At 40.6% G+C, this 21,542-nt stretch overlaps 1 protein-coding gene across 11 annotated transcripts in view; it reads left to right on the top strand.

The window, feature by feature from the left end:
* The window catches only part of LOC134339515 (dystrobrevin beta), a 587,877-nt gene that overhangs the window by 343,024 nt on the left and 223,311 nt on the right, over positions 1 to 21,542 (top strand). For all 11 annotated transcript variants that reach the window (XM_063036126.1, XM_063036119.1, XM_063036153.1 and 8 more), the window contains one exon: positions 14,306 to 14,430. In XM_063036126.1, coding sequence (XP_062892196.1) covers positions 14,306 to 14,430 — 125 coding nt within the window. The remainder of the gene's footprint in view (positions 1 to 14,305; positions 14,431 to 21,542) is intronic.

Here is a 21,542-nt window from a genome sequence, read left to right on the forward strand (position 1 = left end):
TTTTCCTTATCTCTATTCTAACTGGATGTCCCTTTATTCTGAGGCTATGTCATCTGGGCCTCAACTTGCCTATATAGGGAACATCCTTTCCACATCCACTTTACCTAGACCTTTCAATATTGGACAGGTTTCAATGAGATCTACCCCATTCTTCTGAACTCCAGTAAGTACAAGCCCAGACCTATCAAACATAATCCTTTTATTTGTGGAATTAGTCTCATGAGCTCCTCTGGACCCTGTCCAATGCCAACTCATCTTTTCTTAGGTAAGACCATAAGAAATAGAAGAATTAGGCCATTTGGCCCATCTAGTCTGCTCTGCCATTTCATCTTGGATGATCCATTTTTCCTCTCAGCCCCAGTCTCCTGCCTTCTCCCCATATCCCTTCATGCCAATCAAGAATCTTATCAACCTCTGCTTTAAATATACATAGGCAGCTGTGGAGGCCACATCTTTGTGGCAATGAATTCCACTGATTCATTACTCTTTGGCTGAAGAAATACCTCCTCATCTCCATTCTAAAAGGACGCTCCTCCATTCTGAGGCTGTGTCCTCTGGTCATAGGCTCTTCCACCATCAGATACATCCTCTCCAAATCCACTCTATTAAGGCCTTTTACCATTCGATAGGTTTCAGTTAGGTCTCCCTCATCCTTCTGAATTCCAGTGAATGAAGGTTCTGAACCATCAAACACTTCATATGACGAGCTGTTAAAACATGGAATCATTTTTGTGAACTTCCTTTGAGCCCAGTCCTGTTTCAGCACATCCTTTCTAAGATAGGGGCCCAAACCTGCTCACAATACTCCAAGTGAGGCCTCACCAGTGCTTCATAAAGCCTCAACATTACATCCTTGCTTTTCTATTCTAGTCCTCTTGAAATGGTTGCTAACATTGCATTTGCCTTCCTCACCACAGACTCAAACTGCAAATTAACCTTTAGGGAATCCTGCACGAGGACTTCTAGGTCCCTTTGCACCTCAGATTTTTGGATTTTCTCTCCATTTAGAAGATAGTTAACCCTTTTATTTCTTCTACCAAGGTGCATGACTGTGTACTTCCCTGCACTGTATTCCATCTACCACTTCTTTGCCCATACTCCTAATCTGTCTAAGTCCTTCTATAACCTCTCTACTTCCTCAAAACTACCTACACCTCCACCTATCTTTGCATCATCCACAAATTTTGCAACAAAGCCATCAATTCCATCATCCAAGTCATTGACATGTAATGTAAATAGAAGTGGTCCCAACCTCCATGGACCAGAAAAGGCTCTCTTTATTGTTACTCTTTGCCTCCTGCCAGTCAGCCAATACTGTATCCATGCTAGTATCTTTTCTTTAATACCATGGGTTCTTAACTTGTTAAGCAACCTCATTAGTGGCACCTTATCAAAGACCTTATGAAAATCCAAATGCACAACATCAACTGATTTTCCTTTGTCTATCCTGCTTGTTACTTTTTCAAAGAATGCCAACAGATTTTTAAGGCAAGATTTTCCCTTGAGGAAATCATGTTGACTATGGCCTATTTTATCGTGTGTCTCCAAGTACTGTGGAACCGCATCCTTAACAATTGACTCTATAACATCTTCCCAACCACTGAGGTCAGACTAACTGGCCTATTGTTTCCTTTCTTCTGCCTCTCCCCCTTCTTGAAGAGAGGAGTGATATTTGCAATTTTCCAGTCTTTTGGATGCATTTCAGAATCTTATGATTCTTGAAAGATCATTGCTAATGCCTTCACAGCCACCTCCCTCAGAACCCTGGGGTGTACACCATCTGGTCCAGGTGATTTATCTACCTTCAGACCTTTTAGTTTCACAAGAACCTTCTCATTAGTGATGCTAACTTCACACATTTCTGACCCTTGATACTCTGGAACTTCCACCATTCTGCCACTATCTTCCACAGTGATGACTGATGCAAAGTACATATTCAGTTCGTCTGCTATTTCCTTGTCCCCCATTACTACCTCTCCAGCATCATTTTCCAGTGGTCTGATATCCACTCTCCCCTCTCTTTTATGCTTTGTATATCAGGAGATGATTTTGGTATTCTCTTTAATATTATTAGCTCGCTTACTTTTGTGTTCCATCCTTTCCTTAATGGCCTTTTTAGTTGCCTTCAGTTGGTTTTTAAAAGATTCACAGTCATCTAGCTTCCCACTAACTTTTGCTCTAAAATATTCCCTCTTTGTTGGCTTTGACTTCTCTTGTTAGCCATGGTTGTGTCAACTGCCTTTTAGAATAGTTCTTCCTTTTTGGGATGTATATATCCTGTGCCTTCTGAATTGTTTCCAGAAATTTCAGCTGTTACTCCTCTACTGTCACCCTGCCAATGTTCTTTTCCAGTTAATTTTGGCCAAATTCTCTCTCATGCCTCTGTGATTCCCTTTACTTCATTGTAATACTGATACAATTGACTTTAGCTTCACATTTTCAAATTTCAGAGTGAATTTGATCATATTATGATTACTCACCCCTTAAGGGTTCTTGCAAAACACCCAGTCCAGAACAGCTGATCCTCTAGTGAGTGCAACCACGAGCTATTCTAAAAAGCCATCTTGTAGGCATTCTAGAAATTTCCCCTCTTGGGGTCGAGCACCAACTTGATTTTCCCAATCTACCTGCATATTGTAATATTGAAACAGTGTTCATTTGGCATGCATTTTCTATCTCCTGTTGTAATTTGTCAACCACATCCTTACTACTGTTTGGGGGCACTGTACCCCATTAAAATTTTTCACCCTTGCAGTTCCTTAGCTCTACCCACAATGATTCAGAACCTTCTGACCCTGTGTCACCTCTTTCTAATGATTTGATTTCAGTTTTTAGTAACGGAGCAATGCCGCCCACTCTGCCTTTCTGCCTGTTCTTTCAATACATTGTGTATCTTTGGACGTTGAACTCCAAAGCTATAATTTTCTTTCAGCCATGACTCAGTGATACGTCCAACATCATACATGCTGATCTTTAACTGTGCTACAAGTTCATCTGCCTTATTCCATATACTGCGCACGTTGAAATATTGCACCTTCAGTCCTGCATTTGATTTTGTCTGAACTCGTCCTGTTGACTGCAATTTTCCCCTGTCATCAGACTCTCCTTTCTAGGAGTCTCACTACAGATTTGCTTTGTTTGTAAACCAACTACTTTGTCCTCAGCACTGCAACTACAGTTCTCATCCCCCTGCCGAATTAGTTTGAACCTTCCCGAACAACTCTAGCAAACTTGCCGACAAGGATATTAGACCCCTTCAGGTTCAGGTGTAACCCATCCCTTTTGTACAGGACATCACCTACCCAAGAGAGATCCCAATGATCTTTCAGTCTGAACCCCTTCCCCCTGCACCAGTTCCTCAGCAACGCATTCACCTGCCAAATCATCCTATTCTTATCCTCACTGGCACATGATGCAGGCAGCAATCCAGAGACTAATACCCTCGAGGTCCTGTTTTTCAGCTTTCTACCTAGCCTCCTAAAATTTCTATTCAGGGCCTCCTCACCTGTCTATCTATTTCATTGTAGTCAATATGCAGCAAACCTGGCTGCTCACCCTCACCCTTGAGAATGTCATGGACACGATTTGAGGTATCCCTGTTCCTGGCACCAGAGAGACAACATACCATCCGGGTGTGTCTATCGTGCCCACAGAATCTCATCTCTGTTCCTCTGACTTAGGAATCTCCTGTCAACACTGCAGGCCTCTTCACCTCTCTGCTCTTCTGTGCCACAGCACCAGACTCCGTGCCAGAGACCTGGTCACTGTGCCTCTCCCTCATTTGGTCCTCACCCTCAACAGTATCTAAAGTTGAGGGGAATGGCCACAGGGGTACTCTGTACTGGCTGTGTGTTTATCTTCCTTCTCCTGACAGTCACTCAGTTACCTGTCTCCTGCAGCCTCAGGGTGACTACCTCCCTGTGGCTCCTGACTATCGCCTCATTTTCCTGTATGAGTCAAAGGTCATAGAGCTTCAGCTCCAGTTCCTTAATGTGTTCTCTCAGAAGCTGTAGCTCGGCACACCTGGTGCAGATGTGTTTCTCTGGGAGAATGCAGGTTGCCCAGACTTCCCACATATCACACTGAGTACAAAATACTGCCCCGGAGCCATTCTCACTATACTTCTCTGCCCTGACAGATGAATAGTGAAGAAATAAGAAGAAAAAGAGCATGTCACCAAGATATTTTACCTCGCCTAAGCCCGAGGAGCCAAAGCAACTCTAAAGATTGGCAGGTCAAATGAATGGCTGCTCCGCTTGTGGCCCAAAGCTGCTTACAGTACTCCAAGTGCATTCTGACCAATACCTCATAAAGTCTCAGAATCACATCTTTGCTCTTGTATTCTAGACCTTTCAAAATGAATGCTAACATTGCATTCTCTTTCCTGACCATCAACTCGAGGCTGCGAGGTAACTTTTAGGGAATCCTGCTCATTGACTCAAGTCCCTTCGCACATCTGACTTTTGGATTTTCTCCCTGTTTAGTCAAGTCAAGTCACTTTTTATTGTCATTTCGACCATAACTGCTGGTACAGTACACAGTAAAAAGGAGATAACGTTTTTCAGGACCTTGGTGCTACATGAAACAATATAAAAACTACACTGAACTATGTAAAAACAACACAAAAACTACACTAGACTATAAACCTACCCAGGACTGCATAAAGTGCACAAAACAGTGCAGGCATTACAATAAATAATAAACAAGACAATAGGCACAGTAGAGGGCAGAAGGTTGGTGTCAGTCCAGGCTCTGGGTATTGAGGAGTCTGATGGCTTGGGGGAAGAAACTGTTACATAGTCTGGTCGTGAGAGCCCGAATACTTTAGTGCCTTTTGCCAGATGGCAAGAGGGAGAAGAGTTTATATGAGGGGTGCGTGGGGTCCTTCATAATGCTGTTTGCTTTACGGATGCAGCGTGTGGTGTAAATGCCTGTAATGGCGGGAAGAGAGACCCCAATGATCTTCTCAGCTGACCTCACTTATCCACTGTAGGGTCTTGCGATCCGAGATGGAGCAATTTCCGAACCAGGCAGTGATGTAGCTGCTCAGGATGAGGAAAATAGTCTACACCTTTATTCCTTCTACCAAAGTGCATGGGCATACATTTTACTGCACTATATTCCATCTGCCACTTTTTTGCCCTTTCTGACTCCTTCTGCACATTGCTTGCTTCCTCAACATTACCTGCTGCTCCACCTATCTAGGGTCAAGACCTCCGCCTCGGCCTCACCAGTGTAGTCCGAAGGAAAGCTTATGAAGGCAATATGTTTGGCACCAGCTTGGCTGCAAGAGCTGCCTTAGGGGCTCCACTCTGGGTTTGTCTGGGTTTACTCCTGTAGCCTTCATCTCTCCTGAGGCTCCCCACAAAGCAGTGGGGCTATTTACCCATAGCTGGGGATCTGGTTCACAAGCACCAGGATGTGTCCACGTGTGGGTAGGCCTGCGTGCTATGTGTGCAGGGGCCAGACCTCCTCCCCGTCCTCTGCAGTTCAACCTGAGTCTGACAGATGTTCAGGTTTTGTGTGATGCCAGCGAGGAGGCAGTACATGAGGTTTGATGTTGGAGAGGCTATGTACTGGGAGGGAGAGACTTGTGCATTCAGCTCTCCTTTTCGCAAGACTGCTAGCCAGTGGTGGAATTTGAAAGCGAGAGTGACGACTCTACCCACTATGCTACCACACTGGCTGCATCACAGCAACCATTTGACACGCAGAGGAAAGGTATACTTCTAGAGGAATTTCCACTCCAAGTTCAGATCAGAGGATATGGGACTATTCTCTTACTAGTTGTAATACAGAAGGACACCGGTATCAATGCCAACAATCAACAGAGCAATCACATCAGTGTGATTCACCTTCATCTGTATCCCTGAGGCTTTGCAATCCATTGTGTCTCAAATGCCCATTAAATTCTCCTTTGATTTTTTGTTTTTGCTGGGGTAATTTCCTTTAGCCACTTAACGTTGCAGGAGGAAATAGGAGCAGCTGCTGGAGAACATGACTGTGTGGGTTTCCTCCAGCTGTTCCAGTTTCCTCGTACATTCTAAAGGTATGCTGCTGGGTGGTGACTGCAGTACGAGAAATTACCCCAGCTGTAGGTGGGCCACTCAAAAAATTATGTTTTTGCTACCCACGTCGTCAGGTTTGAATTCTCGTCATGAAGCAACTGAATGTTAGCATGACATTTGATGCATGCTTTCTGGGTAAATTGAAAGAAGCAATTTCCACCTGCAGATGGTTTAATGGATGGTTTATTGGCAAAATGGATTTGTTGAACACATAACTCTCAGGAAATGAGGAAGCTCGTTTGTACACCGACTGTTGTTATCATCTGCCACTTGCTGCCTTTAAGAAGAGTAGAAACTTCAAACCAGGGCTTTGAAATGGAAATGGCATTGAAAACTTCAGATGCGGATGCAATAATTTGCATGCTTTTACAGAATAATGGATATTCAAAGTTAAAACTTCAAAGTAAATTTATTATTGAAGTACTTCTAGTCACCACACACAACACTGAGATTAATTATCTTGCAGGTATATGTATATTCAAGAAACACAATAGAATCATTGAAAGACTGCACCCAACAGAACGGACAAGCAATCAGTGTGAAAAAGACAACAAACTGCAAATGCAAAAGGGAATAATAATAATAATGCATAATTAAGCAATAAATATCAGAAATATGAGATGAAGAGTTATTCACTACCTTAAAAGGGAGGTTTTGAAACTCTAATGCTTGTGCTTCTCCATTTATTGGAAAAAGTTCACTCTTGTGTAAATTAAGTTTGTATCCTGAAAATTGGATAAACTTTTAAGTAGTGAGAACATGTGGGGTAAGGAGGTGATCAGGTTTGATATAAAAAGTAAAAGATTGTCAGCATAAAGGGAGACTTGGTGCTCAATTCCCTCCCTCCAAATCCCCGTCAGATCCGCACAACTGCGGAACGCAATCGCCAGTGGCTGTATGGTCAGATCGAGAAGTAAAGGGCTTAAAGGGCACCCTTGGTGGGTTCCACGTTTGAGGTTGAAAGGTTGGGATTGCTCAGAGTTGGTCAAAACAGAGGCGGTGGGACGCAAATATAACAGTTTAATCCACGTGATAAAACTTGGTCCAAAATCAAATTCTTCTAAAACAGCAAAGAAGTAATTCCATTCCACACGGTCGAATGCTTTCTTTGCATCTAAGGAGATGACACTTGTGCCACCTTTCTGATGGCAGCAGTGAGAGCATAGCTTTGATGGTGGGGGTCCTTGTTGATGGATGCTGCTTTACTGTGACAACGTTTCGTGTAGATGTGCTCATTGGTGGGGAGGGTTTTACTCATGATGGACGGGGTCATATCTCGTACTTTTTGTAGGATTTTCCATTCAAGGGCATTGGTGTTTCCATACCAGGCTGTGATGCAGCCAATCAATATACTCTCCACAACACATGTATAGAAGTTTGTCAACATTTTATATGTCATGCTGAATCTTTGCACACTTCTGAGGACTGGCTTATGAACCTCTAGTTTCCTCCTCCTGTAGTCGATAATCAGCTCCTTATTCTTGCCGACATTTTCAATCTCCCTCCTTCCTATATGCTGTTAACAATGAGAGAATTCCAGTAGAACATATAACTTACAAAAATTTTGAGATGATTTGCCAAGAATATAATGCGTGGGAGATGGTTAATCACTCAGAAAGGAAATTGGTATTATATTTGTATTATAACATACACAGTAAGGCAGTGAAATGAAGTGTATTTTCTTGTTTCCCATAGCTGTTTTTATTGGTGAAATGTTAAGATGCCAGCAAAGTTTAAGTGGCAATAATGTCAGGTAAGTTGGTGTGAGTAGAGCAGGGAGCTTTGCACGCAGGTTTGTGTGCAAACAGAGCCTGTGCTGATGAAGATTGTGGAGGAAATGTTGTTGCCAATCCGAACTGACTGGGGTCTGCAAGTGAGGAAATCAAGGATTCAATTGCACAGGCAGATATTGAGGCCAAAGTCCAGAAGCTTATTGGTTAGTTTTGAGGGATGATAGTATTGAATGCTGAGCTGCAGATTATGAAGCACATCTTGGCTCTCCAGATGTTCCAGGGTTGAGTGAAGTGCCACTGAAATGGCATCTGCTGTGGATCTGTTATGATGATAGGCAAATTGGAGCACATCCAAGTTACTTCTCAGGCAAGACTTGATACTTTTCATCACTAACCTCTCAAAGTACTTCATCACAGCGTATGTAACTGTTACTGGTACTGATTAGATTGCTGTGCAGAGAACCAGCAAAGAGGGATTAAACTGAACAGCTTGATAACTATATTTTATTTTGAGAAGTAGCAGGTGAAGAGAAAGCATGTTGTTCAGGATCATTTATGTGAGGCTGATGTTCTCCGAGAATTGGATCTTGCAGGATTTACGTTTGAAAGTTGGATGCTTTGTGAATGTTACTCATAACTATGTAAGGCAGTTTCCATGGAGAAGTCTTAAACATGGGATTTTGCAGATGCTGAAAATCTAGAGGAACTCACACAAAATACTGGAGGAACTCAGCTGGATAGGTAGCATCTATGGAGAGGAATAAACAGTTGATATTTTGGGTGGAGACCTTTAATCAGGACAGGAAAGGAAGGGGGAAGAAACCCTTCCTCTCCAGTCCTGATGAAGGGTCTTGGCCCAAAACATCGACTGTTAATTCTCCTCAATAAATGCCATCCATGGAAAAATCTGCCTGTTCTGAAGCATTGAGGTAGCAGTCTTGCTTGTGTGGCAAAAACTGGATGCAGTTAGGCAACTGTGATGATTGAAAGAACTTGTCTTCTATCTGGTCGTGATGGCTAGGTCATGTATCAGAGGTTCAGTAGCCAGTTTACTCATGAACAAAAACAGAATGGAACATGCATAAAGTGATTGCGAGAAAGGTGCAAAGAAGCATGTAATTGCCATCAGAATCCTTGAGATTCCTTGTTTTCTCCAGTGCTGCTGCTTCCCCTTCAAAATCTACTGTACTTGATATTGTGTGACACAACCTTCTCCCTTTGTATTTTGTGCTGATCCCGCATATAGCATATCTGATGAACTGCATGCATGATTTTTATGGATTGAATGAGTCTCCATGATCTAATTATTTGATCTTAATCTTTAGTTTGGGGCCAGTAGAGCATAATAGTGAGTCGAAGTCGGTTTCTTTCACTATAACCTGTACACCTTGTATGCTAACTTGCTATGTATTTTTCAACCTTAGAGCTGATTATTGATTACAGATGGAATATATAAAGTATTGTGTAAAGATGTCTCTGTATCTTCATGGGAGCTTAATTACAGCGTTAATAGAGCAATGTAATCTTAATGGCAAAAGCACCAGTGAAAATTCCAGTAAGTCAATTATTTGAGTTGTTTAAATACTGTAAATCAATGGCTCTCTTAACTACAACGTTCAATAACTGCTTTGCTGTAAAAGTAACTTGCCATGCACAATATCAAAAAAAAATTTTTGTAACTTTAAATTAGTTGCTTTGGAAGTAAAGGTTGAAATGTATGGAAGTTAACTTGCCCACTTCTGCACACAAGCATTGATCTTCAAATCAGGTTGGTAATATTACTCATGGCGATGATGCAAGGTTCTTCATATTGAAAGCAGCCTTCAAGAGAGATTTTGGGGCAGATGTCCGGTTGCATCCATGTCTTGTGGAGCAGAAGGATGAAATCAGTTTTCACTGTGAACACAAATGTAAAGGTGCAAAGTATCCAAAAGATACTTTGGTATATTTTTAATCTGTTACTTGAATTAGACACTTTTTGAGGTATTCCAGGGTAATCTGGTAGTTAACCTGACAGCCTGACTCATTGACTTGATGGGACTGGACTTGTTACCTGATAATCTGCAAGCCATTTTGCAGATGAGTAAAATGGTCTCAGGGCAGAAGAGACACAGTTAACCTAGCAACGTTCCCTCTTGTTCATTATTATCGATAACTCCTGTAATAAAGATCCAATTACCATGATTATGGATCTGACTTCAAGAAAAGTCTCCGAGATCTTTGGCTGTTGATTAATCTCCAACATAATTTCTTTTGCATTAATGGCAGAGGTAACACTTCAAAGATCTATGCCAGTGAAGATTTCACTGAGTTCTGAAAGGCACAATTATTTATCTAAAAAAAGAATACTGTTAGTGCATTAATCTGCGTAATTGAAGTACTGCAACGTCAAGATGCAAATGCAATACAGTTTAAAATTGCAGAAGAGTAATACTGAAAGAAATCTGTCATGTTCATGTCACTTTTCATTCCCATCAGGTGTTCTAAAGCAGTTGCAAATAATGAATGGCTCTTGATGCTAATTCCACATAGCAAGGTCTAAATGAAATGAGAGAATAAACAGGCTATCTGCTTGTTAGTTAAGAGATGAGTATTGGTCAGGACAGGGACAGCTCCTCTGTTCTTTACTCATTTGTGCAGTGGAATCAGAATTTAGCTTATGCTAAATTCTGACTCTGATGATAAAAAGAGCAGATGCCTTTGGTTCTCTCTTCTCTTTGCCAAACAAACTGGACTGAATTGTTAAGGTTTATTCCAGTCCCTGTGTGAAACTGCACTTTCTCTCTTCTATCCCCCTGCTTGCTGAGTTGATCTTGGCCATGTGACCTGTGACCCACCTTCTGCCTTGTCAAACCAATTCTCATTAATTTGCTTCCCATCCAGGTCCCTTGCGGATCCCACATTAGACAATATAGTTGGTGATTCTCCATGCTTGGCTGAATTCTGTTTCTTTAGATTGAAAGGAGCAATTCTGTCTTCAATAAAGCAGCTTCTGTCCTTGGAGACTGTTTCCCCAACTGCAGTCTCTGGATCCTGTTGTTCTTGAATGTGCTGTTGACTTTTATGTTAGTTGCACCTCCTTTTACCCTTGTACTTAATTTCTCCAACAAAGAGTGAGCAAAAATGGCCTTCAACTAAATATTGTGTAAACTGGTGATTGATTAGAAACCCCATTTCCTTGACTCTGCCACTATTCCTCTTCCTGAAATGGAAGCTGCACATTCTTGTATTTGACTCTGAGGTAAAACACAGGTGGCATGTCTACAGCATTACTTGGTTCTCCTCTTCAGCTCGTATGCTGTCAAAGCCCTCATTAGTCCCTGTGCCACAGCAAGGACATTCTTCTGCACTCCTTGGCTTTCAAATTGTTTAATAACGCTTTTATTTTTGCCTATTAGAGCAAAGGCCATTTTTCCTATGGTTCCATGCCAGCATCCAGTACTACAAAGCTTGTTGTTAATGTTTATTGAGAATATGGAGCTGAATTATCCTTACGAAAAAGATGAATAATGAGGCAGGAACATTGTGTGATTAGAGGCATGCAATGTTGCAGCAGGAAATATTAATGAGTGCGCATTTATTAGATACCTGACATCAGTATCTGAGGGAGTAAAGTGGAAACAGACCAAGCCTCGTTATATTCCTTGGATGCTGAAGGCTAATAGTTGTAACTCAATAGTTGCTTTAATTTATACTATTCATCATTTGCTACACTTGAAGATTATCTTCCTTGAGTTTCTGAACATTACCATCTGCTACTTATTCCACTGGAAAATTCACTTGTTATATGATGTATATATTAAAAAAATACAAATTATGGTACCTAATTCTGCCCTGAGGCATCTACTTGGCTCTGCACTGAACTGAGGCTACGGCCTGCTCCGTCTGCATGATGCTTGGTTTCACATCTACACACTCACTTTCGTTCTGCATACTGTTTGCTTGCTTTCGTTGTTTGTGCGATTTATTTCTTCTCTCTGCATGTTGGGTGTTTGACTGTTTTTTTAAAATGGGTTCTTTTGGGTTTCTTTGTTTCATGGCCACCTAGAAGGAGACGAATCTGACGGTTGTATAATGTATGTGTGCTTTGATAATAGGTGTGCTTTGAACTTTGAATATGTGTTCCTGATCAGATTCTGCTTAAAGCAATCTTAAGTACTTGACCGGCAAAGAGGAAGGGTGTGGGTTATTGGTGATGGGCAGTCAGCAGTGGGTGAAGTGGTAACAGAGTTCTACATGGCATGAGTGATTGCTGGATGGTCAGGAGATTGTAGAGGATGGGTGGGTGTGTGTGGAGTGGATTGTCCTTGTGAAAAATGCATCTGTAATGATCCAGGGCTATTGTTTGTTTATAGATATGTGACATCACATGAAATACAGTATTAGTGACCAGACATCTAACATCAATAAATTTAAAGAAAAGTGTAAAAATGTCCTCTTTACTTAAAACGAATAATCGAGTATTTGATTTTTGGGAAGTTGTGATGGTTCAGCATCAGACGCATGAGCCTTGAGTGTGAACTGTGGGCCTGGAGCATGAAAGATCAGTGCAGCTCAAGCTCGAGTACAGAGTGCTTGTTTGCTTCAGCTTGTTTTTAGTGAAACTCACTGGCTTCTAATACTCACTCCCTTTAAACATTGTGCAGAATGTCGGGGCAGGGGAGGGAGGTGAAATAAAAGCTTTTTAGGAAAAATATGTTCAGCACCTGGTATGTCTCAGGGTGTTGGATTATCTGAGGTCTGGTATGCATTTATTTGTATAGCATCTACCAGGGCCAATGTGTCTTTTCTCTTCTCTTCTCTATCTGAAGATCGTGATCTTTTTGCTGATAGCATTGTAGCCTTAGAATTTTGCCAAATGAGAAAAGGTACTTTAGCCCACCAAATCCACAGCGACCATCCACGTCCATTTACACTGATCCTAGACTGACCCTTGTATTTGCATAAATCCCACCGGATCGTATAACTCGTGTGTTGGGGCAATTCATTATCACCAGTTAATGTAACAACCTGCACACCTTTGAGATGGGGGAGGAACCCAGAGCATTCGGAAGAAACCCTTGTGGTCGTAATGCAGATGTGCGATCTCCATGTAGATGTTTCTGGAAGTCTGGATTACTTGAGCTGTGAAGGAGCAGGTCTCTTGATCATCATCTCTGGCTCAACCAGATTGTTCTTTCAGTTCATTCTTTCCCCCCCACAAACTTGGAGCAGTGCAGACACCAAACCCTCATCCTATTGAATAACTACACCCATCTATTGAGATCCCACAGCCGATGATCTCACCTTAAGGATTCTTTGTCTTGTTATTTTCATGCACTCGTTATTTGTTGCTATCTATTTATATTTACATTCTTAGCTCTACTCGATCTTTCATTGATCCTGTTATAGTTACTATTCTATAGATTTGCTGAAAATGCCTGCAGTAAAAAGAATCTCAGGGATGTATGTTGGTGACGTGGATGTACACTGATAATGAATTTTACTTTGAACTTTGAATCTGGCTGTAGCCTCCATCAGCTCCCAGTGTGTCTACATTCTTGTTCTCACAGTGTTTGTGGTAATGTTTTAAAATTATTTAAATTAAATACTTCAGTTGATTTTGATTTATATCTCTTGAAATCATTTTTTACTTTTTATTGCTAATTTTATTTTGATTGTTGAGATGCTTCTGAACATTATGGGACATTATGGACATTCAGATGTATGAAAAGTGACAGTGCTCACTGATGGCAAGGTTGGGGTGTGTGGCATTGTCTTGATGTTTCAGAGTTGTTTTGTGGTGATGCTGGTTTTGACTCCTCTTGTGACCTTGATTAGGTCCTCTGGGTTCTTGGCCAGACAAATCCACAACGTACTTTGCAACCAATACTACAGAATTCAAATCAAATCAGACTAACTGTGGAGCAGTGCAGATTCTGGTGGTGATGTGCCCCACCTAGTTGGGTCCAGATTATTGCATCTAATGGAATAATATTTTACTACTGCTCTCGATTTGTTCATGAACGTCATTAAAAAACTTTAAACCATTAACTGTGACCCTTCATCCTATTAACTTGGATAAAATGTGATCAGTGAGGTGTGATGAGTTATGTCTTTTCTCTGTGTTGTTCTTTGTTAATCAAGAGTGAGAAGTGATGACACTTTAGACGTTCCAAGTGTTGTGTTTTTTTTTGTGAAAGATTTTATTTGAAAACCACTGAGATCAAGGCATTTAATGAGGTTGAAATATCACTTGTGTTTCATCCTGGAACTCTGTCTTATCTTGTATTACTTGTTGTAATGAATGGATTTGGATGGACGGTATGCAGTGCAGAATTGTCATTGTACCTCAGTACATGAAACACTAATAGATCAGTTTACCAATTTTTCTTGCCAAATCAGACAGGAAGGGTCACTAAATCTTTTTTTTTATTTCTAGTTACTGCTTTGCTTTCATCATTTTCCTTGGGTAGTGCTTGACGATCATATACATCAGTCATTGATTTGTTTATTTTTTTACAGAAATCACCGGCAAAGAAGTTGGGCCATGCGATTAGCAAATCCCTTGGATGTGTACCAAGTCGAGAGCCACCTCATCCAATATATCCCGAGATGCCAGAGAAACCTCTAGATTTGGCTCATATAGTGTGAGTAGTCAACTTTTGTGTAGCTTTTATTGGCACATATGATTAAGCTGGAAATTGACCAGAGGAGAGCCGGGCATGCTGTCACTGCTAACAAATACTTTGGGATAGCTTTAGTATGATTTCTCCTTCATTACATTTGTAATCTCATTACGCATAATTTGGATCCATCTTGAAAAGCTGCTGGATGATATTTGGTCGTAACAACGAATTGCCTATTTATTGGGATGAAACATAATTTTCAATGGAAACTGTCAGACTCATGTTTCTGAAAATGGCCACACTAAATCTTACAGAGCAGTCTGTTCTGAAGTCGAAAGACAGGAGTGATGTCCAGATTTCACAGGAGCAGATATGGCGTTCATCTCCTGACTCTTGTTCTGTCAATCACCCAAGTCATGAGCAGTCTATATCTCAACACTATTTACATATGTTTCCCTACTGATTATCTCAGCCTTCAGCCGACAATGCAAGTAGTAGGTTCCAGATCTTTTCACTGAATACAAGGTAAACAAAGTGAAATGTTTCTGAAATTCTTTGGAGTGATTTGCAGAAAATCAGTTTTCAATTGTCCGAATTGATTTTAGGTTTGTTTTGGCTTTCTTGGTGGAAAACGTGACACCCTGCAATTGTTCAGCCATACCTTTCACGTGGTTAGCGTCCATTTGGTGAATTCAGTAGCTCATTTTGGGAATTCAGGAGATTTAGGAGCTTTTGCAAAATAGCAGAATTTGTACAGTTTGGTTAAATTATTCTGTAGTCCTTATCCTGTTGAAATAATACTTTGAATGTGATACAGATTGGAACAGTTGGTGCTTCGTTTTGAATTAATTCAGTTCAGTCAGAGAGATCATTTCTACTGAAGCCTTTTGATTTTCTCACCTTTCCCAATTTTCTCAGAAGCAAAGTCAAATTTGTTTATTCACACTTAAATCTTCCATAAAAACGTTTGCTCTTTACTTTATGGCTTATGTACAGTATATCCTGATCAGAATTTTCAAAAGTGTAGCACTATTGAAAATGTAACATGGGCTTGACTTTATATCTTTCAAAATAAAATCTTGGAAGAGTAAACACAGCATCAGAAAATTAAACTGGTTGTTGTGTACTCCTCAAGATTGCTTTATAATTTATAATGTTCCTTGTTCCCTTTTCAATTTCACTCACGTTAGGTGACTTTAAGGCATACAGTGTGATGCACAAAGATTAAAGATTAGTTTAATTTGTCACACACACACACACATCGAAACGCAGTGAACTCTGTCATTTGTGTGAACGACCAACACAATGTGTTGGGGCAGCTTTCAAGTGTCGCCATGCTCCCAGTGCCAACATTGTATGTCTATAAATTAGTAATCCTAACCCGTACAATTTTGGAATTTGGGAGAAAGCTTGGCTACTCGTAGGAAACACTTTCAGTTATGGGGAGAATATATAAAATCCTTACAGACAGCGGCAGAATGGAACCCAGGTGGCTGGTGCTTTAAAGTGTTATGCCAATCACTATGCCACCATGCCGTACCAAGATTAGGTTATACATATATGAGTAACCCAAAATACAAGAATCTTGATTAAGCATTTCAGGCAGAAGTTTTCTACAGCTTCATCATGTTGGACAAATTTGCTTGCATCAGATTAGTATCTTTAACTGATGCACATATTTTGGTACGTCATTGAATATCCTGTCACCATTTTGGCTTCACAGCTGCAGTTCAAAAATATAGGCCTTCCACAACCGTATCTGGTCAAGCAGAGTGTGGCATATTCACAAGTGGAACGTTTTTGCCCTTTTACAGAAGTTAGGAGGAAACAGTTCCGAGCTTGCACTTGGTGACAAAGCAGTCACTGTGAAGAGGAACCTGATCAGAATAAACTAATACTGGTTAGGAATTTCTTAATTGATTTTACAGCCTCTTATATTGCAGTACCCAAGAGGTGTTTCAGATTAGCATGATTTATTATGTGAAATTAGATTACGCTAAAGTGCTTATTCATGTACTGTCCCTAGGACACATTTAATTTAGTGCTGTTGAAATAGAGTCTATTCTCATGTGCACAGGTGCATTGAAAAACTTGCTTGCAGCATCATTATAGGCACACAGAATCTTTTTACTACAAAATTGTCAAAGTGGTCATAGTGTTGCTAAACTGTAGTGATTAGAGCAGCCTTTATCAACCTTTTTGCCCTGGAGGAGCCCTGGAAATAATTTTCAGATCTCAGGGAACCACTGTGTAAAAATCATTGTATCTATAGCTCATGGTACGTTAGAGTGAACAGTAGGTTGTAGATACAATAATCCAAAAATAATTGTCAATGCTCTTTTGAGTCGAGAATGAATTTTTAGCCAACCTTTCCTGAAAAAAAAACAGGTAGTTAAGCTTAGCTTACCTTTCTTGAAATTAATCTCTTTCTTTCTCTTTCATAAATTTTTAAACTCATAAGGCAAACATAATAAATTTCTGTTAAATAACTGGCTTAAGACAAATTGGGATTTAATTTTTCTAAAGGTGTGCTTGGTAGATCTAATTTAAATAAAGGTTATAAATTGATTTTAATGAATGCCATACACAACATGAAAATTTATTGACAATGTTGAATAGTAAAGTTGCTAAAAGTCATAAGCCAAAGCAATATGAATAAATATGTAGCCTAAGACACAATTTTATACAAGACTTTAAAAAACACATTTTCTTACAAGTGACATGATCAGGCTCAAATATAGGCCTAGTATGTGAAACCTGTGCTTGGTTTTTGCTGCACAAATACTCATTTCTGGTTCAAACTTGAGATATGTGCACACAGATTTCACCTTCACCAGAAATGAGACAATTTCTATCCTTGCTCTTGATGCTTGTTGAACAGGAAGAAGGTTGCTCACACATGCAAGAGTTTGAAAACTGCCGCAAAATGTTCATTAACGAGAAAATGCGTAGATGCTGGAAATGCCAGCAGCACACACAAAATGCTGGAGAAATTCAGCAGGCCAGGCAGCATCTATGGAAAAGGGTACAGTTGACGTTTCGGGCCTGAAGTGTTGACTGTACTCTTTTCCATAGACGCTGCCTGGCCTGCTGAGTTCCAACAGCACTTTGTGTTGCAAAATGTTCATTGCTTTCCTATGAATGACAGGATACTCTTCTTTCACATAAGTCAGTCCGTGGCATGCAAGGAGAAGTTCGAGGGAGGTAATTCGCGAGGGAGAGGCCAACGTCACAGCCCAAGTTGGTGCAGTCCTGTCAATGCTCGGAAAATGCACTTCATGCTCCTCACCAGCCTACCGTCCTCCCCTCCGTGCAATACAGCGCTGGCCAATTATCAGTGAGAGACCTCTAATGAGACTGCTAATGGGGCTGCTCGGTCACTGCCCACCACTGCAAGCGTGAGCATTGTGCAAAGTTCAAAGAGTATAGTTTATTTTCTTAATCACAATCTCTCACTGAACCCCTGGTGACCTGTTGCCGAGCCCCGATTGAGAAACCCTGGATGAGTGTTTTGCCAGTTGGTTCAAAAACTGAATGGTTGAAGGGAACTAGCTGTTCTTGAACATAACGATGTGGAACTTCCAGTTTCTGTGCCTCCTGCCCAATGGTGACTGTGAACATTCAAATTGCCACTCCAGACCATTATGCAACCAGCCAGAATTCTTTCAACAGTATATCTACGGAAGTACTGTATATGCAGGGTCTTACTATTATTAAGGATCCCACCCATCCATTCAGCATCCTCTTTAACTTTCTAGCATCGGGCAGGAGACTCCAATGAATAAAAACAAGGGCGATCAGGATGGGAAACAGTTTCTTCCCTCAGGCCATTAGGCTTCTGATCTCCCTGCCGCATCGCATTTGAAGTGTCACTGGTTAACCTGTTCTGTACCTTACAATGTAGAATTTATGCGCTTTAGTTTGTTTATTTATGCTCAATTCATCTGTAGATTTTATCCTTACTTTCATAAGTTATTGTGTATTATGTGTACTTCTGTGCTTTACACCCTGGTTTGGAGAAATGTTGTCTCGTTTGACAGTAGATGTGTGTATAGTTAAATGACAATAAACTTGACTTGATGACTTACAGTGTTCAATGACAAGTTGAACCTCCTCAGAAAGCAAAGGTGCTGGTGCGCTTTCCTCATGATTGCATCTATGTGCTGGGCCCAGGACTAGTCATCTGATCTGCTCCTGCACAGGAATTTAAAGCTGCTTACTCTTTCTACCACTGATTCCCCACTGCTGGCTGGCTTGTGTTTGCCCTCCTTGCCCTTCTTGAAGTCAACAGTTGGCTCTTTAGTTTTGTTGGCATTGAGGGAGATGTTATTGTTGGTGCACCACTCAACCAGGTGTCCTCCAAGCTGAATCACTGACGCCTGTGTTTTGTCCAACAACCGAACTGTCATTGGTGAATTTAAAGATGACATTGGAACTGTGCTTAGTCAGTAAAGAGGAGATGCTAATGTTGTATTAGTGAAGATTTTTGTCTTGGTAGTATGACGCATGTACTTAAAATTCCACTGCTCTGTACTTGGCTTGATGTGTTATGACAAGACTCAGTGTAGGTATTGAAAATGCAAGATAATTCATGTTAACACACTCTAATGGTGGAATGGGCCACGACAGTTTGAAGTGATTTTCATAGAATTATCCACCTGAATAAAGAAATGTGTACCTTTTCTGAGAGCCAGGAATTAAATTAAATATTTATTCTGTATACTTGCATCAGTTAAATCAAGGAAATTTGTTGTTAGTAAGTTTTGTTTATTGCTAATTTGGATGAGAACTCTGAATGTTTGACTGCAGAACAGCTGCATTGTTTAGTTTATCTGGAAATTTGCAAAGGCCAGTTTACAACATAACAAATATGGAACTCGTAGCTTATTCTGAGTCAGATCCTGTCGCAGTGGGATCACAAGACATGTTCATGAGACATTTTCTCATATTGTTTATATCACCACCTGCTGGAAATATGAGTTGATTTGTGCATGTCAATGTCAGCAGAGCTCCTGAGCCCTGAGTGAGCGATGGGGACCAACTGTGAAAGTTAATCAATGAAGTTTTAAGTAGTGAGAATTGATCACAGAGAAGGAAGTTTGGATTCTTGTTGTTAGAGCTTTAGTGTCTGTGCTCAGGACAACAAAATTGCAGTGTTCCTCCAGTCAGTGCAAAGCTGCCTACTAGCAATTCGGAAAACACGTTGACTAAATTTTAAATAATGTCTGAGTTAATTAGAGTGACATCTCAGTTACAACTGAGTTACAAACAAACAACTATAAAATTAAAGGAAACAGTGACTGCCCTATTCGTATTATACATGCCCATGTTAAAAAATACAATGATTAAATGTAAAATTGCATCAAGAATTAAAGCTGAAATTTTAAAAAAACAGAGCTCTGAAATCAAAGGGAGGTAGCTGCTTCATTTAAACCCAAATATTACACATGTCCATGTATTGCAGAGTTTGTCCCTCATGCCTTTGTACAAAGGGTGAGTGGAAAGGAGCATTGTTCATTTGCACATGAGCCCAAGCTGGTTTTTTCAGTCTGGATGTCCATGCAGAGACGTTTCTGTATCTCCTGCTGGATGGTAAGAGATTGAGCAGATGATTACTAGGGTGGGATGTGTCCATCACGATATTGCGAGCCCACTGTAGACAGCGTGACTTGTTGATGGTTTCCATATCTGGTCCCAGTGATCTTCTGTGCAGTCCTGATCACACACTGAAGTACTTTCTGGTCAATCTTGTTGCAGCTAGTGTAACATACCACCGTGTCAGTATGGCACATCGGTAAAAGTTTATAAGCAGCTTTTGGGACAGATTTAAATTCCTAAGATAGTAAAGGTGTTACTGAGCTTTCTCTACTATCAAAGAGGTGTTGGTGGTCCAAGGAAGCTCCTCTGTGAGATGTTCATTCCCAAGAACATAACACTGGAGACCCTTTACACTGCTTCGCCATTTATGAGTAACGGAGCTTGTTCATGCCACCTTGATTTCCTGAAATCGATAATAATTTCTTTATTTTTTTTGTGAACATTTATGGCTATTGCACCACTCGGACAGTTGCTGCACCTCCTCTCTGAATCCAATCACTGTGGTGTCATCTCAAATTTGATGATGGAGTTGATGGCCAGGGCAACGGCACAGTCATGGGTGAAAAGAATGTAACGGCGTGGGCTCAGTACACATCCCCACGGTGCACTGATGAAAGGTACAGAAAGACAAGCAAAATGAGGGAAAAGGAATGGAGTGAGAAGAAAGAGACAGAATGGGAAAGTGGGAACAAATTTAATGTTTTCATATTTTGAGTATCTTCTTTTGGAAATTGTTTCAATTGGATATGTCGCTTCACAGTTATAATTGTTTTCATCCCAGGCAAAATATAATGGTGGTGTATTGACCATATTCATGTTGTTAAAATACTTTATTTGAACAAAACATTGCTGTGAAAAGTTGAGTTCGCAATAATTTTGTAGTTTTAACTTAGCTAAAAATGATGTGGTAATAGAGGTCAGCATGTGCCATTTGTGGAAAGCAACTGGTGATGGTCATGTCAATTGGATCTCAGGTTCTGCAGATTAGTTCTTGCTTTAATTTCTTAATTCTTTGAATTTTCTATCTGACCTGTGCGCTGATAATTCCAGTCTTTGTAACATCCCACTGTTAAGAAACCGTAAGATATAGTATGGTTGAGAATGATATGTGCTTTGATGTTCGTTTTGATAAATTGGCTGCCATTAGTTAGCATAACACTTTACAATGCTAGTAATCAAGGTTCAATTCCTGCTGCTGTCTGTAAGGAGTTCGTACAATCTCCCTGTGACCACACTTGTTTCCTCTGGGAGCTCCAGTTTCCTTCCACGTTCCAGAGACAGCACGTTAGGATTCTTAAATTCTTGGCATGCTATTTTAGTGCCAGGAGCATGAAGACAGTTATGGGCAGCACCCAGCACATCTCGCACTTTATTGGTCAATGACGCAAATGATGCATTTCAATATACATTTGGCTGTACATGTGACAAATAAACTTTTCTCTTTTGTGAATTTCTGTGCTGTTATTTTCTGTAGAGGAGATATGCCACTGTGATATTAATGAGAATCCTGTACTACAGAGGTGCAGACCTTTTGC

This window comes from Mobula hypostoma, chromosome 2, assembly GCF_963921235.1.
Source record: "Mobula hypostoma chromosome 2, sMobHyp1.1, whole genome shotgun sequence".
Lineage (NCBI taxonomy): Eukaryota > Metazoa > Chordata > Chondrichthyes > Myliobatiformes > Myliobatidae > Mobula > Mobula hypostoma.